We start from the raw sequence: 21,668 nt of genomic DNA, 5'->3' as shown, positions 1-21,668 counted from the left end.
GACTGACGCTCAGGCGACAGAGGACGCCTGTCCCGAGACTCCCCTTGGCCTGACGGGACTAGTTCTGTCACCGGGACGGACGCTCAGCCAACGGAGGACGCCTGTCCTCAGGAAAACACCGACTGTGTCAGGAAGGAACAGACCTAGAAAAGCCCACAATGTGTTGACCAGAATTCTCGGTGCAGAACAAGATGTTTGCAGATTACAAAAACGTGCCCGGAAGTAACCAAATACACACACAATGGCATTGAGAGGGTACTGTTTAAAATAGCAGAAGCTGTGGACACAAAGAAATGACCCATAAAAATGGAGTTCAATAAATTTGGTGATTCTGAGCAAGAAATGCTACATGGCCATTAGCAAAGATAGTACAGACCTTTAATTATCACACAGACACAGGGGCACAATGTGCTGCGATGTGCACTACAGAGAAGGACACAAATTGTGCCTCAATTTTTACAGATGATAGAAGAGTGGATGGATGAATGGGCAGATGGGTGGGTGGGTGGGACATTCAGACAGGCAGACAGACAGGCGGGCAGACGGACGGACGGATGATGGGGAAGCAGATGACACAGATAGGTGTGTGGAAGACTGGCCAAAGATACGAATGGAATACTGCAGGTGCACAGATGACGGAGACAGAGACAGAGAAGAGGATACAGGAAAACAGACGTACCAGCATCTCCGTGTCCGTACGTACACACACGTGAATGGGCACACGTGCATCTGACAGGCAAGCCCAACCCCGTAAGAGTTTCCTCCGACGGTAGGAATGCAAGTTATTGTTTTGTTCGGTCCCTCTGTATTTTCACATTTTTGTTACGAACACGTACAGCTTGCACGCAATACTTTCAAAACACCGTAAGAAAGATAAACTGGACAGTGTGATGCGTGGGTGAGAGGGCAGTTTTGCAGCTTCCCTCCCCGAGGGCTCAGACCCTCCTTCAGCAGGAAGGCCCTGGGCACACGTGCAAACTGGCCGAGTGCGTGCGAGAGGTGAGCCCTGACGAGCAGCTGAGGGCCCGAGACAGAAGGCCTCGGGGCAAATGTCCAAAGACCGTACAGACTTGTGCACAACGTCAGAATCTCGGGAAGCAAACAGGAAGAGCCAGTGCCCCGCAGACAGGCGCAGGCCAAGTGTGCCCCACACGCGGGCAGCTGGACAGGCACGGTTTCCATCCCGAACCTCAAAAACAGCAGATTCTGGTTTCCAGAAGCTGACGATCCAAGCCGAGCACTGTTCCTCCTGGTTTTTCGCCCTCTGCCTCCCATCACCTCCACGTTATCTCTGATCACCTAGGACAGACACCAGCCCAAATCCGTCAGCCCTCCGAGAAGTCTTTGGTTAAGCAACTGGCTTAGGAGAAATGTGGCTTTGATCCAGGAGTTACAATCCCTGAACTATCCTCCACCTACTGAAGATAACCGCACCCAGAGACTCTCTACGGGGGATAAATACACTGCCTTTAACCCCAGACAACAAAATCCTTTTGCTGGAAGGAGAGGGAGCAAGTTGTTAGCCTCCGTTTACCTTGTGATGGTATTTTCTAAGCCCACAGCTGGAGTAAAGTGAACAGGGCTGGGGTGAGGCCCCCGTTAGGTCACACCACACTGAGAGAAACATGGCCAGCAGCGTCCTGCCATCCAGCTGACCTGTGTCACAAGGGGCCCGGAGCTCAGAGCTGCTCTGTGCCCTGAATGGCAGTGCCTGTGGCGGACGGGACGGGAAGAGGGGCCTGACTCGGGGCACGGTCATCAGGCACCACAGTGTCCCCACAACGGTGCAAGAAACTCGAGATGCCTGAAATGCATGGCACTTCCTGGGGGCGCACTAAGTGACGTTCCGTGGGCGGGGCGGGAGACAGGCACGTGAGCGCAAGCAGTGTGTCACCTGCGGCGGCCCAGGCATAGAACCTCCCCCTCAGCGTTCGCTCACCTTCTCTGTGCCTCCAGGACAGCGTGGAGGGCAGGGTCTAAGGGCAGCAGTGCATGGCCAGAGCCCGGGTCCCCCGAGTCGCTCTGACAGCAAACATTTGGTAAAGGGCCAGATTGTAACTATTTTGGCTTCTCACAGCTACGCAAACTCTGCCTTTGGAGCTGGAAAGCCGCCGTAGATAAACAGCCGAGGGGGCCCGGCACACACTCGTACGGATCAGTCTACAAGGCGGGCGGCGATCGCGCTGGCCGTGGCCACGCAGAACCCGAGGACGGTTTGCCCAACCGGGGCCATCGCCACCGCGCCCCTGTGGGTCAGGTAAAAGCTCACGTCGTTTCAATCCACCTAGACTTTGCGACCAAGCTGATACAACAGCATTCCAAAGGCAAAGGGGGAACAGCAGGGTGGCATAGTTTTTAATTCTTTTTCAATCTAGACTTAGGCATGTGAAGCCAGTGGCTGCTTGCTTCTTCTGTTACCTTTTTTCTTTAATTTTGTTTTATGTTTACGCATTTTTGAGAGGACAGCACGAGTGGCAGAGAGAGGGAGACACAGAATCTGAAGCAGGCTCCAGGCTCCGAGCTGTCAGCACTGAGCCCGACGTGGGGCCCGAACTCACAAAACCGTGAGATCACGACCTGAGCTGAAGTCAGACGCTTCACCGACTGAGCCACCCAGGCACCCCAACTGTTACTTTTTTAATACACTTTGTTGCAGAATAATTTAAATTTTTCCAAATTAGAAACAAAAGCGAGTGGGGAAATTACACTTTTGAGGGACTGGACTTGCTCTCTGTCTGAAGAGACCTAAAGCCCACAAAAGACACAAAGCAAGTATTGCGAGGACCGTACATCTGGGTCAAGAAAGGACATGATCCCTGAGACCATACAAGCACCCCAGAGGTACGCCCTGTGCCTCTGGGGAGACCGAGGCAGCTGACTCAGGGCAGTGTGCAGAAAAGAGTGCACCAGGGGGAGCAGGAAAACCCCAGGGATCCACTCAGCATCGAGCACTCGGCTGGGTGTGCAAGGGCCAGTGGAATCCGAAGTAGAAGAAAGGAAATTAACAAAACAAAAACAGAAAAAAGAGAGAAAACTCAATGAAGCCAAAAGGTAGGTTTTTGCGAAGGTCAGGAAAACGGATGAGTCTCCTGCAGACTAGTCAGGTAACAGCATTTGTCACCAGAAGCCAGAGGAGTGGCATCACGAACGGCCCCGCAGATGTTAAGGGGCGAAAAGGAACAACTTTAGGAGGGCAAGTGCCTTGGGGACACTGTCTACCCGTGCTCATTCGGGGAGAAAATGCTGCCTTGACCGATCGGGACTCACTGTAAGCTCACCTTCCCGCGAAGAAGGGAAGCTTCCGCAGGAAGTCCTGCCAAACAAACATTTAAGAAAAGACTGTAACATAAGCAGTTCTGCCCATGCTCACCCAAAACGTGGAAAGGGCAGGAATGCTCCTGAACTCATCCCAGGGGGCAGGGCTGACCCTGAAGTGTCCAAATCAGACCAAGACATTCCAGGAACCGGGACAAAGACCAACATCCCGCGAGCGAACACAGACCCGGTCACCTCAGTGGGGCAGGACGGGGCGAGCGGGGGTCTCGCGGGCGAGGGGAGGGAGGGCCCTTACCCTGACCGTGGTGAGGGCTTCACAGGCAGGGACAGATGTCAAACTTACCACCTTCAACATGAGCACCTTTCAAAATGTCAATTGTGTCTCAATAAGGCTTTTTTTTCCTTACGTGAAAATTCGCCCAAAAGTCAAAAAAGGAACATTCTCGCTGGTTCAGCACGTGCTTCAGGCCCTACTATAGAGCAGACCCGGGATGATCCCGGCGAGCTCTGTGGTCTGGGGAGACCCGAGCCCGTTCCCGCCAGGGTGGACTCGGAAGCAGCCTTCTCCCCGTGAACCTCGTCCACCGCCCTGGGCTGGGCCTCCAGGCTGGAAGGAGATGCTGGATCCCCATCCCGGTGAGCCGAGTGTCCTCTGGGCACGGAGGTCTGGAACAAACCACTCTAACCAGGCCACGGTGCCCCGGGACACACGGAGGGGGGTGGGTCATCGCCAGGTGAAGCTCTGTTCCCCAGGGCAATGTTGAGAGCGGTTTCCAGAACAAAGAAACGAGCCAAGAAATTAGCGAAGTGGGCACCAGGAAAGGGGCCGCCCAGAGGAACCAGTGAAGCAGCGAGCACGTTCTTCCCGACTTTCTTGCCAGGTTCGGTTACACCGCGTGCAGTTATCTTGTTGCTTTTTAAGGATCCTGCGACATCATTCGTTGCCACGTCTGAGGATTTACCATGAGGTTCTTGGTGGACATGTGCAAAATTAACTTCAAGACAATGTGTAAGTCATTGAAACGATCGACTTAGATTTTAAATCTATCGACGCGATTATCCCTCACACCAACAGAGCACCCACGTACCCGCGGCAGGGACGCCCGGTCTGCACAAATCGTGTATGCAGCACACAGGGGCCCAGTACACAGGAGCCCATGACCATTCAGGGGCCCAGCATGCAAGAGCCCAGCACGCAGGAACCCATGAGCACACGGGCCCAGCACGCAGGGGCCCATGACCATTCAGGGCCCAGCACACAGGGGCCCATGACCATTCAGGGGCCAGCACACAAGAGCCCAGCACGCAGGAGCTCATGACCGTTCAGGGGCCCAGCACACAAGAGCCCAGCACGCAGCGGCCCATGACCATTCAGGGCCCAGCACACAGGGGCCCGGTACACAGGAGCCCATGAAGCACACGGGGGCCCACCTGCTGCAGGAGGCCACTGCCCCGCACAGGGAGAGGAGCCACCAGCAGTGTCCCAGCGGGCTGCTGAGGCGTCAAATTCCGGAAGCTTTAACTGCTTTTAAATTGCATTCACCAAAAAACGCATTTTTAAATCAACTGCATCGTCTCCTACTTTCTCACGTGGCCCCTAACACGTATGGGAACGGTCACGATTAAAATGCCGAGTACGTTCGGACGCCGTGCTTCAGGAGACCTTCCTCGCTAGGCGCTGGCATTCAGAGAGCACAGGGCTTCTCCAAGTGCACACAGCACGCGGAGACGGGGCGGGGGACCAGGCCCCTGCCTCCCAGCCCTGGGTTCTGACTGCAGAGCTCAGAGCTCGGCCACAGCCCTGCTGGGATCTACTCCAGTTTCCGCCCCTGCTGTGGTGTCTCCAGTCAGAGAGAAAAAACTCCTACTGAGCCGACGGGCATCAGCCCAGTGAATCCAGGCCAGACTTCTACTGGTCTTCCGACTGATGGGGAGAAAGTTCCGGAGACTGGAACGGTCTCCGTTCCTGCTGACCTTTGCGACGTTGAACCTTTCATCACTGCAGGGGACACCTGTCTGTCTGCCCGGCACTCGCTTCTTCCCTCCAGGCCACACGCCCTCGCCGCTTCCAGCCACGGCTCAGGCAGAACAGACTCCTCGGGGCTCCGGAAGCTGGTCTGGCCAGTGCGGAGCTCCAGAAGAATTCCCAGAGCTCGAACAAGGGGCTGCTCGTGCTGTGCCCAGGCCGTCACGAGGGAAGCCTACAGTCGCCTCTACAGAGAGAAACCGAGTCACGGGACGGGCAGAGAAGGAAGCCAGGCTGAGTCAGAACCGCCTTCTGGATTCAGAGGTGCAGGGACCGACGAGCTCAAAACACACGGGAGGAAGCTAGTTCTCCAAACTCCTGAAGCCCAGCTAAGCTGCTGTGAGTTTCCAAGAGGGCCACCTGGTCACACGGCCTCCAAACACAAGCTTTCGAGGGTGGGGCTGGGGCTGTGGCCACACACACACAGAGCCCACTACCCGATGACAAATGTCTCAGTCACAGCTCTCCCAGGGAAGGTCCCTCCTGGAGCCTGTTCTGAGCGCTGAAGAGCGTCCTCTCCTGCCGCTCTCCAGGCTGACACGCCAGGCAGCCGCCGTCGGCGCGGACCCGAGGAGCAGCGAGCATGGGAAGACACTGGCCCATCACCCTCGCGGGAAGATAGATTTCCATACCTGAATATTTTAGAATATCCTTGTGGTGCTTTTCAAGTACCTTTTGAGCTAAAGACTCTGACTTCCTCGTAACTGGGAACTTCAAAGGAAAATCAGAAATTGTAAGTAAGCCAAAGGCTCCAGCACCCCCCAGCGTCCTGCAAAGCCCAGCGGAGCCACCTGGCCGCCTCCACCTGGATGACCCTGGTAACCTTTAGGTCAGCCTCCCAGGAGCCCGGGGTGTCCCCAGAGGGCACGGTCAGGTACTGAGGGGCTTCCCGTGAGCCAGAGGGACGGCACAGAAGTGCTGAGAGAGAGCCCAGTGGAGGGCGGTGACACTGCCCACCCCCCACCTCGGACCCGTTTCTACGCAGCCCCCCGTGAGCGAGACCCCATCACTGTGCCAGGGGGACTTGGCGGGAAATATAATCTCCCGACAGCCAGGCCTGGGACGCTGCAAGGGAGGCGGGTGTGACCCAGGGGCAGAGACCATGTGAGACATGAAAGACCGCCAGCAGGCATCGGCCATCCCCAGAGGGGCCTGGGGATGGCTGGGGGGCCCCACCCATGAGGCGGGAACCCCAGGGCCGCTGCAGGGCACACTGGCTGCACCCCAGGTCCACAAGCGCTGCCCGCACTGAGCAGCGCCCCCTCCAGCGCGCCACAGGACCAGGTGTTCCCCGAGGTGGGACTGCACGCGGGCACAGACGGCAAAACACAGTCCGATCGGAAACAGAGGGGGCAGGACAGCAGCCAGGCGGGCAGAGCCCCTACCTACTCTGGGCCCGGGCTTGCGTCCGGGGGCTTCCTGTCACATGGACAGCTGTCTGGCGTGGCCTGGGCTGTCTGATGGCCATCAGTTTGGGAGTAGATTCCCATGAGCTCACAATGGAGGGCCACAGGGAAAGAAAGAGGCTGGGGGAGGGTGCGGAGGGTGGAGGGCCCGTCTGCCCGAGGCCAGAAGCCCAGTGCGGACAAGAGGCCGTGTTGAGAGGAAGGCCAGAAGGGCAGAGATGTCACACTGTTTTAGTCCTCGCTTTTTAATTACCGTGGGGACAAGCTTCTCCTGTGGTGAACAGACTAGAACATTCAAAACTGGAGCAGGAACTTCTACAAACACTCCCAGGCTGAACGGCACAACAGCACCAGTAGACCAGTAGAGAGGGGGCTTGATGAGGCTGCCCGGGAGCACGTCTGGAGAAGCACAGCGACAGAGCAGAGCAGGGAAACCGGAGCGGGAAACTGGAACCCCAGACCGGAGCCCCAGACCACAGCCCAGACCGGAGCCCCCAGACCAGAGCCACAAACCACAGACTGGAGCCCGCAGACCGGAGCTGGAGGCTCCAGACCACAGGGGGCCAGTGCGGCTCACTCTAGAACACGCCAGATACTTCCAGTGGGCATGAGCTGGGCTCAACCCAAACCTGAATCAACAGGGTGGTCACAGACCGTTATTTTTGAAGCCCTGAACCACGAATCCAAACAACCCAGTCTCTGCCGGGTTTGAACACACTCCGGGAGCACTTCAGGAGATGTCAGAGTTCAGGGATTCTGAGTCAATCCTTCTTTTTGAGGGGGGTGCGGGGCGTCTTAAAAGTAAAGGGCTGATGTGGGGTCACGTGGTCCAACTAACCTTGAAGCCAGGTTCTATCTTTTATCTTCATATTTTTAGTGCCCAATTTCTACGAAATATTTTTAAAATAGGAAAAAAAAAATAGTGATGCATGAGAGCAGAGAGCTGGGAGAAAAGCACAAAGGAAAATTAATATTTCTGCATGAGCGGAGCTTGTCATGTGATGGCACCTACCGGAGCCGATGCGAGCCTGGCACCTCAGACCTGGCCTTCCTCCTCCTCCACAGGGCGCACGCCTTCTGGACCGTATCCTGTCTCCCAAAGCCTCCTCCCTCACCATTCGTTGCCCTGCTCCCACGACCTCGGTCCGGGGCCCAGTGACCCACACAGGGTCCCCTGCGGAATGGGTCACCGCAGGAGTCAGCTCGGCCCTCCTCCCAGCGTCTCCGGCCCAGGCAAGTGCCCTCTTCCCGGGCCTGGGTCTGCAGAGCTGTGAAATGGGTTTGTGTCCATTTCGGCACGGATCTGTGAAAGTCTGCTTCCTTCTGGAAGGGATTTGGTCAGCAGAGTGTCCGTTCTGCCTGCCTCACAGGATCCAGCAGACCAGGCACGGGCATTTCAAAACATTTTCGAAACTACAAAGAGCCGCGAAAATATATGGTGAAGTTTACGCAAAAGACGCTTTCTGGAAATCTTTCAAGTGTTAACTATGATGTCACATTCCAGGCCTACCATCGGCTATTTGTCAAACACTCTTAAACCTCTGTGGAGAATCTTGCCATGAACAGTAAGCCAGAAGACTGCATTTCTGTTCCACCACGCTCATATTCTAAGATACTGTTCTTTTTTGGGGCGCCTGGGTGGCTCAGTCGGTTGAGCGTCCGACTTCGGCTCAGGTCATGATCTCTCGGTCTGGGAGTTCGAGACGCGTCGGGCTCTGGGCTGACCGCTCGGAGCCTGAAGCCTGCGTCACATTCTGTGTCTCCCCCCTCTCTGCCCCCTCCCCCGCTAGTGCTCTGTCTCTTGTCTCTCTCCTCTCTCTCAAAGTTAAATAAACATTTTTAAAAAAATGTTCAATGCTGTTCTTTTTAAAAAGCAATTAAGAGTTGGAGACAAAGCACAGTACTGGCCAGATGTGAAAAGTGGTTTCGGGTCCAAGTTTCTTCCAGTGACTCAGTAAAGAAATTATCCGTATCCAGAAAGCCTTCACCGTGCCCGCCATCGAGTCTGTTAGTTTACAGTGTGGTGCCCTCTCCGGCGTCCTCTGGAAGGAAGGCCGATCTCTCTGAGAGGGACAGCTCGCGGAGGGGGACTCCCGCCAAAGACCCCGAGCAAGCTGCGTCGCAGAGTCAGCAGCCGGGAGAGGTGGTCTGCCACGGACTCGGGTTAAAAGTCCCAAGGCTGAGCGCCCACTTCCTAGAGCTCACTTGAGATTTTACAACTTCTGCAGGCCCTTGGGCGGTGCCAAAGGAGTTGGGCTCAGCCAAGAAAAGTGGAAACTATTTTTGGCATCCAGAAGGGCAGCTGTAGGCCGCGGACACAGTCGGCGCCTAAAACGCATGCCTGCCTTTACAGATTTGGAGAGCTTCTAATCCGGGACGCATCCGGAAACCTCGAGGCCCGAGGCCAGCTCGGAGCGCGCCAGGCCGGGGCCGCGGGCGCAGGTCGCCTCCGCTCGGCCTCCGCGGAGGGGGCACTCCAGGGAGGGCGAGGCCGGCCCGGGGGTCTGCGCGCGCAGAGGCCAAGTGCGGGGCGCCCTGTACCCACTGGAGCGCCGAGCGGCGGCGAGTGTGGCACCCCCGCGAGCGGCGCGCCCGGGCGGAAATGCGCTCGGCCCCCTCCGTCTACACCCGAGATGGCCACGGGGCTCGCTGAGCACAGGGAAAGCCAGAGGGAACGGGCGCCCCCGCGAGCCGGGGGTACCCGGGCGGGAGGTTCCAGGCGCCCGGCGTATGCGGGGACCAGGAGGCGGTGCTGCGGAACTCTGAGGACCCAAAGAGGGGACGAGGGGACCGCGGTCCTGCAGGAGGGGGAGGCGCGCGGGGGCGCACCGCGCTCGGGCAGGCGGGGTCCGACCCCCGCCGCAGAGGAGAAGGGGGCGCGGAGGAGGAACACCGACAGGAGAGGGAACCGGGGAGGGGGCGGCGTGGAAGAGACGACGGGGAGGAGGGCGGGGGGGATACGGTGCGCCCGGGCAGGGTGGGGACCGGGAGCGGCGGGAGCTGCGAGAAGGGGGCACCGGGGGGGGACGCGAGCGGGCAGGGAGGGGCCTGCGGGGGCGGCGAGCGGGACTCTCCCGGGGCTGCCCCCACAGCCCGCCCCCCCCCCCGCCCCGACCAGCCGGGGATTCCAAGCCGCCGGCTAACAAAGGAGGCTCCGGAGGCCGCGCGCCCCGGCCCAGGAGGACAAAGGCCCGCGCCCGCCCGCGCCCTCGGGCTCCCCGCCGCCCCCCGCCCTCCCGCCCGCCCGCGCCCTCGGGCTCCCCGCCGCCCCCGCCGCACTCACAGGATGGAGGTCTGCGGCGCCACGGCGGGCACGGCCTCCAGCAGCAGATGCATGCAGCGCACGGTGCTGCGGAAGCACAGGCAGCGGCTCGGGCAGCCGGCGCCCGGCTTCGGGGTCCCCGTGGCCAGCGCCCCCCAGCCGCAGCACAGCACGAGCGCCAGCAGGCAGCGGCGCGCGGGGCCCGCGGGGCCCGCGGGGCGCACGGCCATCGCCCTGGGCGCGCGGCGCTCGGGGACGCGAGACGACCGGGAGGGCCCGGCGCGACCCTGCGGGCTCCGGACTGCGCCCGCCCGCGCGGCCAACGTCCAGCGGTGAGCGGGGGGCGGGGGGGGGGGGCGCCAGCTGTGCACATGCGCGCGGCTCCTCCCACCGCACCCGCCCCGAGGGCCGGGGCGGGGCCGGGCGTGCGGCCGCCGCGCCCCGCTCTCCGCCCGGGGGCCCCCCGGGGCCAAGTCCGGGTCTGCGCGCGGGAGCTGCGGCCTGGGCCACCGCCAGAGCCGCGTTTGCCGCTCGTGTTGTGCGAGAGCGGTGTGAGCGTGCTGGCTCTGCTCCGGACCCAGTTCCACGAGGCCTCTTCCTCTCTCTCTCTTTCTCCCTTTCTCTCTTCTCTTTCTCTCTCTTTCTCCCCCTCCCTACCTTTCTATCTCTTCTCCTCCCACCCTCCCAGCCTCTCTCTCTCTCTCCCAATCTGCACCCCCCCTTCTCTAAACACACACAAGCTGCAGCGGGATTGGAACCAGGCAGACGGGCACCTGCCTGTGACCCCGCGGCCCTCTTTCTGCCGCTGCTGCCCCCAGGGCATTGTTCCCAGCACAGAGGACATTTGTGTAGGGTCCTGGGCCAGGACGTCGCTCAGTGCCCTTGCAGGTCCCTCCCTGGTGGACGCACCCCCAGGAAACCAGTGTTGCCTTCTCTTCTCAGCTCGACAGCAATGTCTACACCAGTCGCGGGGGCCCCGTCCCGTGTCCATCTGGCCGGGCTACTGGCACACAGAGCTTGGGCCCAGCTCTGACCCAGGTGTTGTGCTGCAGGGGTTTGCAGATGAGACGAGCACGGGTGGATGTGTGCAGTCTGCTGACTTTAGGTAACGATGGCCTCCAGTGTGGGTGGGCCTCACCCAATCAGCTTACGGTCTTAGGCATAAACCAGTGGGACGTGGGTGGAACCACCAGGAGACACAGGGGGAGCTGTGGGAAGGAGGGGAAGGAGGAGAGACTGAGTCACACACACACACGCATCCGCACTTTTGTTCTAGCACTGCACATGTGATCCACCGATGCTCACAAAAACCCGATTCCTGCATTTTACAGGTAAGGACCATGCCCAAGTGCCAGTGTCAGAGCGCAGCCCAGGTCTGGGATGTGTCCACTGTGTGACCTGGTGGCAGTCTACCCCAGGTGTGCCTGAGGGCACGTGGGGTAAGGCCGCCTAGTGGCCGGGCACTTTCCCAGTGACGGGTTAGCACGCACCTCCCAGGGTCCCCGCCTGGTGGCAGCTTGGCTGGGGTCTGGCTCAGGTCCTTCTGGAGGCTTGCACGCCGGTCATTGAGGTCACTGTCGCCACTGCCACGTGAAACAGCCTTCCTGGCCGCCGCGGGACCCAGCACAAGCCACCCCGGGGGCCTGCGCACTAACCAGGCACAAAGCTTCCCCACTGCGGGCTCCTGGACTCCGCACGCTTCTCCACATGCCGTCCGAGTGTCCCCGCCTGAATGCCCCACGAGAATTTCAGCACGATCATGTCAGAAACACGAAACATTCCTCTCCCCGGAAAACGCACTTTTTCTCCCGAATCACTGGTCTGCTGCTCCAAACCACCTTCTCATAACTTCAACCTGGAGCTGCCCCTACCCTGGTCCTCACCCTGCACGATGGAGTCGTGAACCGCACTGCGCGTCGCTGCCAGAGACCCCGTGCTCTCCCCGACCTGGCTTTCGGTGACCACCCCCAGCCCCTGGCTCAGCACGGAGGCCCCCTCCGGGGCACCCTCCTGCTGAGTCTGCCTGGCCTTCTTCCCCGCAGTGGACAGAGAAGAGGTCACAGCTCTGACCCCGCCACTTCCTGTCCAAACATCTGATTTAAGCGGGCAAAGGCCACATTTCACAAGACACCTTTCACCCACTGCCACGCCCAGGAGGCGGGGGCATCTCTGAGCAAAACACAGTGTTGCCTTCTCTTCTCAGCTCGACAGCAATGTCTACACCAGCCGCGGGGGCCCCGTCCCGTGTCCATCTGGCCGGGCTACTGGCACGCAGAGCTTGGGCCCAGCTCTGACCCAGGTGTTGTGCTGCAGGTGTTTGCAGATGAGACGAGCACGGGTGGATGTGTGCAGTCTGCTGACTTTAGGTAACCATGGCCTCCACAGTGTGGGTGGGCCTCACCCAATCAGTTTACGGGCTTAAGCATAAAAATTGGGGTTTCCTAGAGAATAACTTCTGCCTCAAAACCACAGCATCAACCCCCGCCTGAGTTTCCAGTCTGTCGGGCTGCCCCGCACACAAAGGGATTGCTGGTCCCCAGTCACATGAGCCAGTTCCTTAAAACCCATCTATCCATCCTTCCATCCTTCCTCCCTCCTCCCTTCCTTCATTCCTTCCATCATCCTCTTGTGCTGCTTCTCTGGAGACCCCTGACACACGGCCATTTGCAGGATGCTGAACGAGGAGGTGTAGGGGGGAAGCCGGTGCGATCGTTTGTCCATGAAGAACTCACATTTTTGCGATGAAGCTCCTTCTATCGAGCTCAATTCACCTCACTTGTCTGTGGTTCATGCTTCCCTGCTCCTGCCCTCTAGAGGCCCAGGGAAGCCTCACACCTCCAGGTTCCTGGCCTTCCCCCGGAGGGCTGCAAAGCCGCTGAAGGTCTCTGTTGCTAAGGACCCAGATGAAATACTCCCATTTCCCTTCGAAGACCACTTTGCAGATCTTATCATCTGCCCCGAATCCTGTCATCTCTCTGCTAATTGACAATCTTTAGTTGCTTTGATAGCCACACAAAGAAGCAAAAATTAAGGAGTGAAGAAATTCTGTCTTAACCTCAACCCTGTTTTCTGCCGACTAAGTCTTTTTCCGGAGCCTCAGGGTGGCCCCAGGGGGCACAGGATACAAGCCCCACCCACCCCCACCCCCACCCCGCTCCCTGTGGCAGGCCTTGTCAAGCCCCGTAGCCAGTGCCTGGAGAATTTAGGTTACCGGTCGAGGACCGCTGCTCAACGGAAAGATGGAGAAAGGAGCACGGTGCTGGTCCAGGTCCACGTTGTGCCAGGCACCGACGCGAGCTGCCTGTCTTGCGACGGACACTGCTGGGGACCCGCTGAGACCTTCGCTGGGCGGCGGTGCCCCACCCCAGCTCCCACCTATTCTCTGGGGCGCTGCCTGGGGCCCGCAAGTTGGGGTAAACTGTGCCCCCCCACACACAGCCACAGGCCCAGAGCTCCCTGGGCCGCCGGCCAGCCTCTCCCCTGCTCAGCCGGCTGCCCCCACTCCTGAGAGCCCTGCCTCGTCCACGGGCTCTGGTGAGAGGCCCCACCCTGGGGGTGCACCTCACCCCTCTTGCCCGCAGGGTCCCCCCAAGGTGGGCAGTTTGCACTTCACGCTGCCTCGTCGCAGTGCGGTGCGTCATCTGCCTCCCTGCCCACCTCCCTGCCACGCGGAAACTCTCCACAGATTTACACAGGAAAGAACACGGGCTTTGGAGCCAGACCCGGGAGGCAGCCTCACGCTCCTGGTGACTTTCTTCCCCTCTCTGGGCCTCAGTTTCCACACCTGTGACCTGAGACCAGGTAGGGGTGAGGACCAAGGGACAAGCCATAGGAGACGCCCACACGCAGGCATCTTCCACAAACACAGTGGGCCGCCCGCCCGGGAAGCTGCCCGGGGTCCGCGTGGGCCCCGGAGTCTGGAAGGCTAGGAGGCCAGCCGTGGGGCCATTCCCAGACGATGAGTCAGCCCCTCGCAGAACCTGGCTGTGCCCGAGGGGAAGGCCTCCCTCTCCAAGGCTCTCAGCTCCTCCTGCAAATTCCTCTGTGAGCCTGTCTGCTGCAGGTGCCTGTGTGCCCAGCCCCCGCCGGCCCCCCACAGGCAGGGGACTCCACCCAGCAAGCAGTGCTGTGCAGGGTGGGGGGGTGCCGCACCACAGACCAGACGGGCGCCCTGAGTCCTGGAGGGCAGAGGTCAGCCACCAGGGTGTCAGCAGCTGGGGTCTTCGCCGAGGGTCCCGGACACAATCTGCCCCAGGCCTCTCTCCAGTTTCTGGGCACTGCTGTTGGCCTGGTGCTCCTTGCCGTGTAGACACCTCCCTCCGACCTCTGCCATATGGTCCTCACATGGTGCTCCCCAGCGTCTGCTCACTCGTGGTCCTTTCCTCTTCCAAGGCCCAAACTGGCTTGGAGCCCTCCCCACCATCTCCTCCTAATGTGGCCATTTACATCCACAAGGACCCTTCTTCCAGACACGGTCAGTTCTGAGCTCCCAGGAAAGACGTGGGTTCTGAGGTCACGTCAAAGGGCCCGTGGTCACGTCAAAGGGCCTGTGGTCATGTCAAAGGGCTTGTATTCCTCATAAGCCGTGGGTGAGGGGCTCGGGTGCAAGGACGAGGGGTGGCCTCCACCAGGGAGGCCAGGGGAGACTCAGGAAGGAGCTTGCTGTCTGGAGTTTAGCCACAGAACTTGATACAATCTTGTGCGGCCCGGGGAGGACCCCTCTTCTGCGTCTCCCTGGCCCCATCCTTCTGGCATGGCCCCAAGCACCCCAGGCCTTGCCAACGTGGGGAAGAAAAGAGAAATCTTAAAAAGCCTTTCTTGGGGGCGTCTGGGTGGCTCAGTCCATTAAGCATCCAAGTCTTGGTTTCGGCTCAGGTCATGATCTCATGGTCATGGGACCAAGCCCTGTGTCGGGCTCTGTGCTGACAACTCGGAGCCTGCTTGGGATTCTCTCTCTCTCTCTCTCTCTGACCGCCCCCCCTCCCTCAGCTCATTCTTTCTCTCTCTCCTTCTCTCTCAAAGTAAATGAATAGGTTTTTTAAAGAGCTTTTCTTTGGTGGTTCATATTCCCATCGCTTCTCTACCTGAGCAATGTTTACATACACTCCACACGGCTCTTTGGGTGAGTTGAACGACCATGGGGCCTTTCCCGTGCTGGCAGGAAGGACTCTGGCAGCAGAGGACGTGCCCCGGAGAGGCGTCCCTGTTGAGTGGTGCTCCTCCTGACCAGGACCATGACCACGGGCACAAGCAGCGGGCACCCACCCAGCCCGCCTGTGCACACACGGTGACTGGTGCGTCTGCCTCGCGCTCCCAGGAGGACACACGTGCACACGCGGAGGGCTGAGCCAGGAGAGGGGACCTGAAAAAGCCAGGGGGCACGAGGGCCCGCCCCCTGAACATCTCCACCCCTCGCAGGCCTGGGAAGGCAGGGGAGGGATGGGGTGACCCGCGCCAGACCTGTCACCCACCCAGCAGGGATCCCCGTGACCCTCGGCTTAGAGGACCAGGCCTGCGGAAGAACGGAGGGCAGTGGGTTCACGCAGTGAGTGACTGAAGCCCGTGGGCGGGTGCCGTGTGCTGAGAACCCCACAATCTGGGGGAAACACAGACCTGTACTCGAGCACTGGATGGGGGGGGGGGGCTCTGTGGCTCGTCTGCACAACGGGGAGCCGTCAGCAACTCAGAACCACAGTCTTCCTCTCTGGAGACGTCCTGTGTCACCTCCACAGCTGGGACTTCACCCCATCCCCCCTCCTGAGCCCACTGCCCTCTGTGGGGACCCGCCAGTGCCCCTCCGCCACCTGACGCCCGGCTGACCTGCCCGCCAGGCAGGAACAGGCCGTGTCAGTTTGTGGTCTGAGGTCCTAACTCTGCTGGTCTGGCTGCTGCCCGCACCCCCCCAGCAGATGCGGGGGCCCGGAAGGAGGCGTCTTCCCAGATGAGGTGACCCTTCCTCGTTTCTTCCCTCGCAGGCCCACAGCCCTCTCCCTCCGGGGCCACCTCACGTGCCCGCAGGTCCCCACGCGGCTCTGTGCTCCTTCCTGTCGTGCTGGCTGGGCTTCACGTCCACGCTGGGCAAGTCCCTGCCCCTTGGGCCCCAACCTGTGTGCACACTCAGCACCCGGCACAGGCAGAGGCCGTGCCAGGCACGGAGAGACCCTGAGCGCGTGTCCCCACCGGCAGGACAGACAGGCAGGGGTGGGGTAAGAAGGTGTGGCCGGCGCCCCTACTAAGCCCCTGGGAAATATCTGTGGAGCAAATGAATAACCAAGGCACCTCGGGGGGGGGGGGGGGACAAGGATCCTGCCCCCGGGGTCCTTCAGGCAGGCATCTTCATTCTTGCTTTGTGTTTGGGGGTTAGTAAACACGTGTTCAGACTCTACCCAAGATACTTAATACTCACCCCTCAACACGGAGAGTTTCTGATGAGGGAGCGGAAGGCAGGCTGCCAGGCCGAACCGCCCCCCCTCCCCAGGTGGGATGTACGATGTCCCTGGACTCTCCTCGCTGCCCAAGAACAGAGGGAAGGGGGAAAACAAAGGGTTACCCATAGGGATCACAGTCCTGCAGGACCCGAGTCTCCATCTATTTACAGATATCTTAGTAAATCTCAAGAAAAGGCAATCTTATCAACAGCCTCATCTCCAGAGACCCATAGACTCCTGGAGCCCCAACATCACCGTCCGCAGCGACGTGGGAACAAAGGCAGGAGGAAATGGTAGGTGGAACTCAATGTCCGTATACCCTGCAGCCCACGGGCAAACACCAGAGGGGGCAGAGTGGAAGGTTTCTCCACAAATCCCCACCGTCTCAATCCTGGTGCTTCACTAGAGGGAAAACCACCTTAGCCTGACAGTAGCCAGGCCTCCAGGATCCTGGGAGTCCTCTTCAGCATTTGAAAACCTCACTGGAAACTTCCCTGGGGGGAGGGGGGCTCACCTCTCCCAACCCCCAAGTATGTAACCAGTCTCTCCTCACGGTGCCCTGGGCGGCTCTTCCTGCCCACGGTCCTGTCCCTGTGCTCTAAGAAAACCACCTTTTTGCACCAAAGACGTCTTCAAGAACTCTTTTCTGGCCGTTGGCTCTGGACCGCACAAACCCCACCATCACCCCAAACACCTCGCCATTTTGACGACACAGAAAGTCACTTGATCTGAAGTTCACAGAGCCCTTCCCTCCATGACTAGGTCGTGAGGTTGCTTGTAGAGGTGACCCTTGACTTGTCAAGGGCACAGTGGAAAGCTTCGGGAAATTGAGGCCTCGGAAAGCACGGCAGAGTGCAAGTCTCCAGGAGGAGGAGCAGGTTTGGGGTGGCTCTTGCAGCCCTCACGTGGGAGTGACTGAGAGCATCTGGTGGGTGTCCCCCTCCCATTTTGGCAAAAACACTGCCTCCCCGACCAGAAGCGTTCTGTGCAATGCCGAGCTGAGCAAGCAGTTAGCCAACAGAGGTGAAATCATTATTCGGCCTTGCCAGAAATGCCCCGTAATCCTTTAGGATAAATTAATCACTTCGGGAACAATAGTGTGGGCCGGGGCGGCCGTTGACTAATGCACACAATCACTGCCCACGATCACTGTAAACAGCCTCGTCAGCCTGCTGTGGAGTGAAGGAGGCTATTTTATGAGAAAATTCGAGCGCCCTCCTTTGTAAAATCAACATGACTTCAGAAGAGTCCCTCTGTCCAAGTAGCACAGCCGCTGACTGTGTCTGAACTGTGAACTCCCGCCTGGAGTCAGAACTGGGAGGTTCTTGCCTCCTTTCTGCCTGAAGGGCCCCCTTCCTTCCGACCGGCTGGGACCGGGGCAGCCCTGAGGCACAGGCCCAGGGCCGGGTCGAAGTGTCTTCCTATGGGAAGCCCTCCCGCCAGCCAGACAGGTAGGGCGCCTGGTGCCAGACAGACCTGCTTCCGAATTCACCTCTGGAGGCTATCAACTGCCCGACTTTGGACACACGGGGCCTTCAGAACCTGGAACCCCATTCGGGGGCAGGAGTTGCGTGCCCAGGAAGAAAGGATCCAGGTTTGAGCATGTCATGGGGTGGGTGTCCTAACAGGAGGGGTCACCGGGGCCCATGCTCAGCTCTGCCAGCCTGGACTTTTCTCAGGAGTTACTCCTTCCTTCCCGGCTAAGGGAAGAGACACCCGATGGTTTTGGAGGGGAGTCTAGGTCCCCTGTGTGTGGGCTGAGCTCACATTCGTGAACTCCCAGTCTATGAGTCACTGGTCCAGACTGGTTGGCCGGGGGCCCCCTAGAGCTCCAGAGGACATGGCCTTCTATGGTCACGGTGGTTATCGTGACACGGAAACTTCGTGATTTCATCCCCAAACCACACTCCACTCCACAAGGCAAGAAAACCACAGTGGGAGAGAAACATAAACACTGTTACAGGCACTTAATACTTAAGTTCCTGTGTCTGGCGGGATCAGCGAGAGAGCATGGTGATGCTGTCCATCTGGCCTTACCTCCGGGGCAGGACCCCAGGCTCGCCCCCTGGTCACACAGAGCTGCGGTCACATTTGGGAACCAGAATGGCTGGTCCGCGGGCAGACCCTGCAAACACGGGTTGTGAGCGTAAAGCTCTCTGTGCGTTAACCAGATGGCTCAGCCTCGTCCTGTTTTCCTTCCTGATAATTGTGTCTCTGGAGCTACGTGGATTGGAGCCTGAGCGTATTTTGAGAGTATACCGTCTGAACTACTGTATGGGAAATGATGGGAACAAAGACATTAATACAAAGCAATTTTTGCCAAGAGTTAGCTTTTCTCCATGGCCTGGCCTCCAAACCTCACACGTAATGTCCACCTCGTAAGTCAGAGGTTCAAGCTTTTCTATTGTTTTTCCTTGTCACTCTGATCCGAGAAACAAGAGGTCAGAGTGATGGTCAGTGTCATTTCAATTTCCCAGGCCGTTATTGTGGATTTCCACAGTGGCTTATTCAAGCGTCTCTCTGCAGCCAGAGCCGTAAGGACGTAACGTTGGTGATTTCGGACCCAACAAACGCCGGGGCTACGCGTCGCACCTTCAGTGAATTCACGGAGTTTCATTGGGCAGGTGCTGTCCTGGGACGGGGACCCTGGCAGGCTGGTGGGGGTTGCACTGTGTCCCCAAGAGAGGCGTGTTCAAGTCCTAGGATGGCTGCCTGAGGATGTGACCTTATTTGGGAATAGAGTCCTGCAGACGCGGTTGGGGTGAGGCTGGAGGCCAGCAGGGCGAAGCCTCCTGCTCTTACAAAAAGAGGAAAGTGTCGGGAACAAAGACACCCAGAAGCGCCCTGTGGCCGGGGGAGGGGGGCCCAGCGCAGCTACTGACCGCAGGAGCCCAGTGACCTCAGTAACACCTCAGCTGGAAGAGGCAGGAAGGGTCCACCTCTGGAGCCTTCAGAGGAAGCGGGACCCTGCCCACACCTTGATCTTGGACTCCTGTCCTCCGGAGCGGAGAGAGGATTCATTTCTGTTGTTCGAAGTCACCCAGCAGCCGTGGGAGGTCATCCTTGGCCCAGAGGGCTGTTCCAGGTCTGAGAACAGCCGCGCCCTGGCTGTGCGTGGGGGATGGGCGGGCGTGAGCGGGCTCTTCTGCTGGCCTTCCCTGGACTCTGCCTCCCGCACCTTTACGTGTTGCTGATTTCAGTGTGTCCTTTCCGGGGCGCCCGTCCTTTCGGGGCCCCTGTCCTTTCCGGGGTGCCTGGGTGGCTCAGTCGGTTGAGCGTCCGACTTCGGCTCAGGTCACAATCTCATAGTTCATGAGTTCCAGTCCCACGTCGGGCTCTGTGCTGACAGCTCGGAGCCTGGAGCCTGCTTCGGATTCTGTGTCTCCCTCTCTCTCTCTGCTCCTCCCCTGCTCACACACTGTCTCTCTCTCAAAAATAAATAAACATTAAAAAAAAATTTTTTTTAATCAGTGTGTCTTTTCCCTGAAGCGAACCTTAGCTATGTGTGACAGCTTCTCTAAGTTTTAAGTCCTAAGAAATGACTGAACGCGAGCACGGTCTTGTGGACCCCCACCTGCAGTGCAAGGGTCTGGGACAGCCCTGGGGGAGGCCTACCCCTCGCTCCGTGTGGCCCAGAGCAAGCACACAAATGGAGACTCGGGTGGGGCCTGGTTTATGTGTCCCCTCCCAGCCCATCATTGAGCCCCAGCACACCGGTCCCACCTGCAACAGCCACCAGGTAGCCTAGGACTGCTTGCTCGGCCCTTCCTTTGGGAGAGGGTCAAGAATTCTTAGAACATGGGGCAGGGCTTAGACTCCGCCTGGCACGTTCCTTGATCTGTGTGTGGCCCCTTTTTATGGAAGTGCACCCTAGAGAGGGCAGGAGTCTCGGGGGCCCAGGCTGCAGCAATACTGACGGGAGGCATAACTGTTCATAAAATGGTCCACGGGGAAGACCGCATGGGCACACGACTTCACAAGGGCGAGCCAATACAGGGTCACTGCCACCCCACCAGCGGGCCCGGGTATGTTGGGGCTCAGCCAGAGTCTAGCCTGTTCTTGTTTTGTTTTTGTTTTTTAATGTTTATTTTTGAGAGACAGAGACAGACAGACAGACAGACAGACAAGCATGAACAAGGAAGGGGCAGAGGGAGGAGACACAGAATCCGAAGCAGGGTCCAGGCTCTGAGCTGTGGGCACAGAGCCAGACGCAGGGCTCAAGCCCACGAACCATGAGATCATGACCTGAGCCAAAGTTGATGCTTAACCGACTGAGCCACCCAAAGCAATTCTGGCCCATTCTTTTTTTAAAGGTCAATCTTTATTTAAGCTAGCTCTAGATCCTTCCAATTGTTAGGCATTCCTTCAAAACCACCAGCCAGTTTTTCACTTAATAAACTGTAGGATTGATAAATTTAGGCTCTTCTCCCCAGTCTACAGATTGACCCCATACATATTAGGGATGGGCATTCCTTTTCATCATGTTGAGTCATGTCCCCCCAAAAGAGAGGTTGAAGTCCTAACCCTGGGAGCTGTGAGTCGACCTTGCAGGGAAATAGGATCTTTGCAGATGATCAAGGCAAGACAAGGTCACAGGGGTGGCCCTGACACCCGGAGACTGGCCGCCTATTAAGAAGGGACACACAGGGCTAAGGGGACCTGGGATGATGAACGTGGAGGGGTGGAGGCGGAGGGGCAGAGATGGGCGGGCGAGTCTGCGAGCACCTGGGGGCCCCAGAAGCAGGGAGACTCAGGAAGCACCCGCCCTCGGGGTGTGGAGGGCGCACTGCCCTGCCTGCCGGCGTGGGTCTCAGACCTCCCGCCTCCAGAACTGGGAGAGAAGACGCTTTTGCTGTTTTAAGCCAACCAGTCGTGGCACTTTGTCCCGACAGCCTCAGAAAAGTCGCACTACCACCGGTCGTAACTCTGTGCTCTGTTGGAACGATTATTTAGGAACCACAGCCCCGGGCCCTGTTTTATCTCTGGATAAACGTGCTCCCCTTCTTTCAAGGCCGGTCTGCACACCCCCACTGCGGGCGAAACGACACCACTGTGAACACGTGTGTCATTTTATTGAGAAAACCAGGTCATTCCATGGACAAATGGGTCCAGGGTGGGTTTTTCCAAAGTCCAGGTCACTCCTTTTGACAAAGAGACCCCCCCCCCCCGCACCCTGCCCTTACCCCAGCCAAGCTGCCTCCACATTCAGATGAGCACGACGCCATGCTTCACACCAGATCATCCAAAGGCTCTTTTTAATTTGAATTTCG

General features: G+C 58.8%; 1 protein-coding gene and 1 long non-coding RNA gene across 3 annotated transcripts in view; one reads left to right on the top strand and one right to left on the bottom strand.

Moving 5' to 3' along the window:
* PXDN (peroxidasin) overlaps positions 1–10,200 on the bottom strand; it is a 78,377-nt gene extending 68,177 nt beyond the window's left edge. The window contains exon 1 of the mRNA XM_030311829.1: positions 9,992–10,200. Within this exon, the coding sequence (XP_030167689.1) occupies positions 9,992–10,200 (209 nt within the window). The remainder of the gene's footprint in view (positions 1–9,991) is intronic.
* Positions 10,201–10,980: 780 nt separating this feature from the next.
* Positions 10,981–13,329, top strand: LOC115509794. 2 transcript variants are annotated; one of them, XR_003967501.1, is made up of 3 exons: positions 10,981–11,075; positions 11,247–11,301; positions 11,508–13,329. It is a non-coding gene; the product is annotated as an uncharacterized LOC115509794 (long non-coding RNA). The 2 variants fall into 2 exon arrangements; XR_003967502.1 differs by having other exon boundaries at positions 11,247–12,336; positions 12,641–13,329.
* Positions 13,330–21,668: the final 8,339 nt, after the last annotated feature.

This window comes from Lynx canadensis, chromosome A3 (genome assembly GCF_007474595.2).
Source record: "Lynx canadensis isolate LIC74 chromosome A3, mLynCan4.pri.v2, whole genome shotgun sequence".
Taxonomy (NCBI): Eukaryota; Metazoa; Chordata; class Mammalia; order Carnivora; family Felidae; genus Lynx; species Lynx canadensis.
This window is presented reverse-complemented; position numbering and strand designations above follow the sequence as displayed.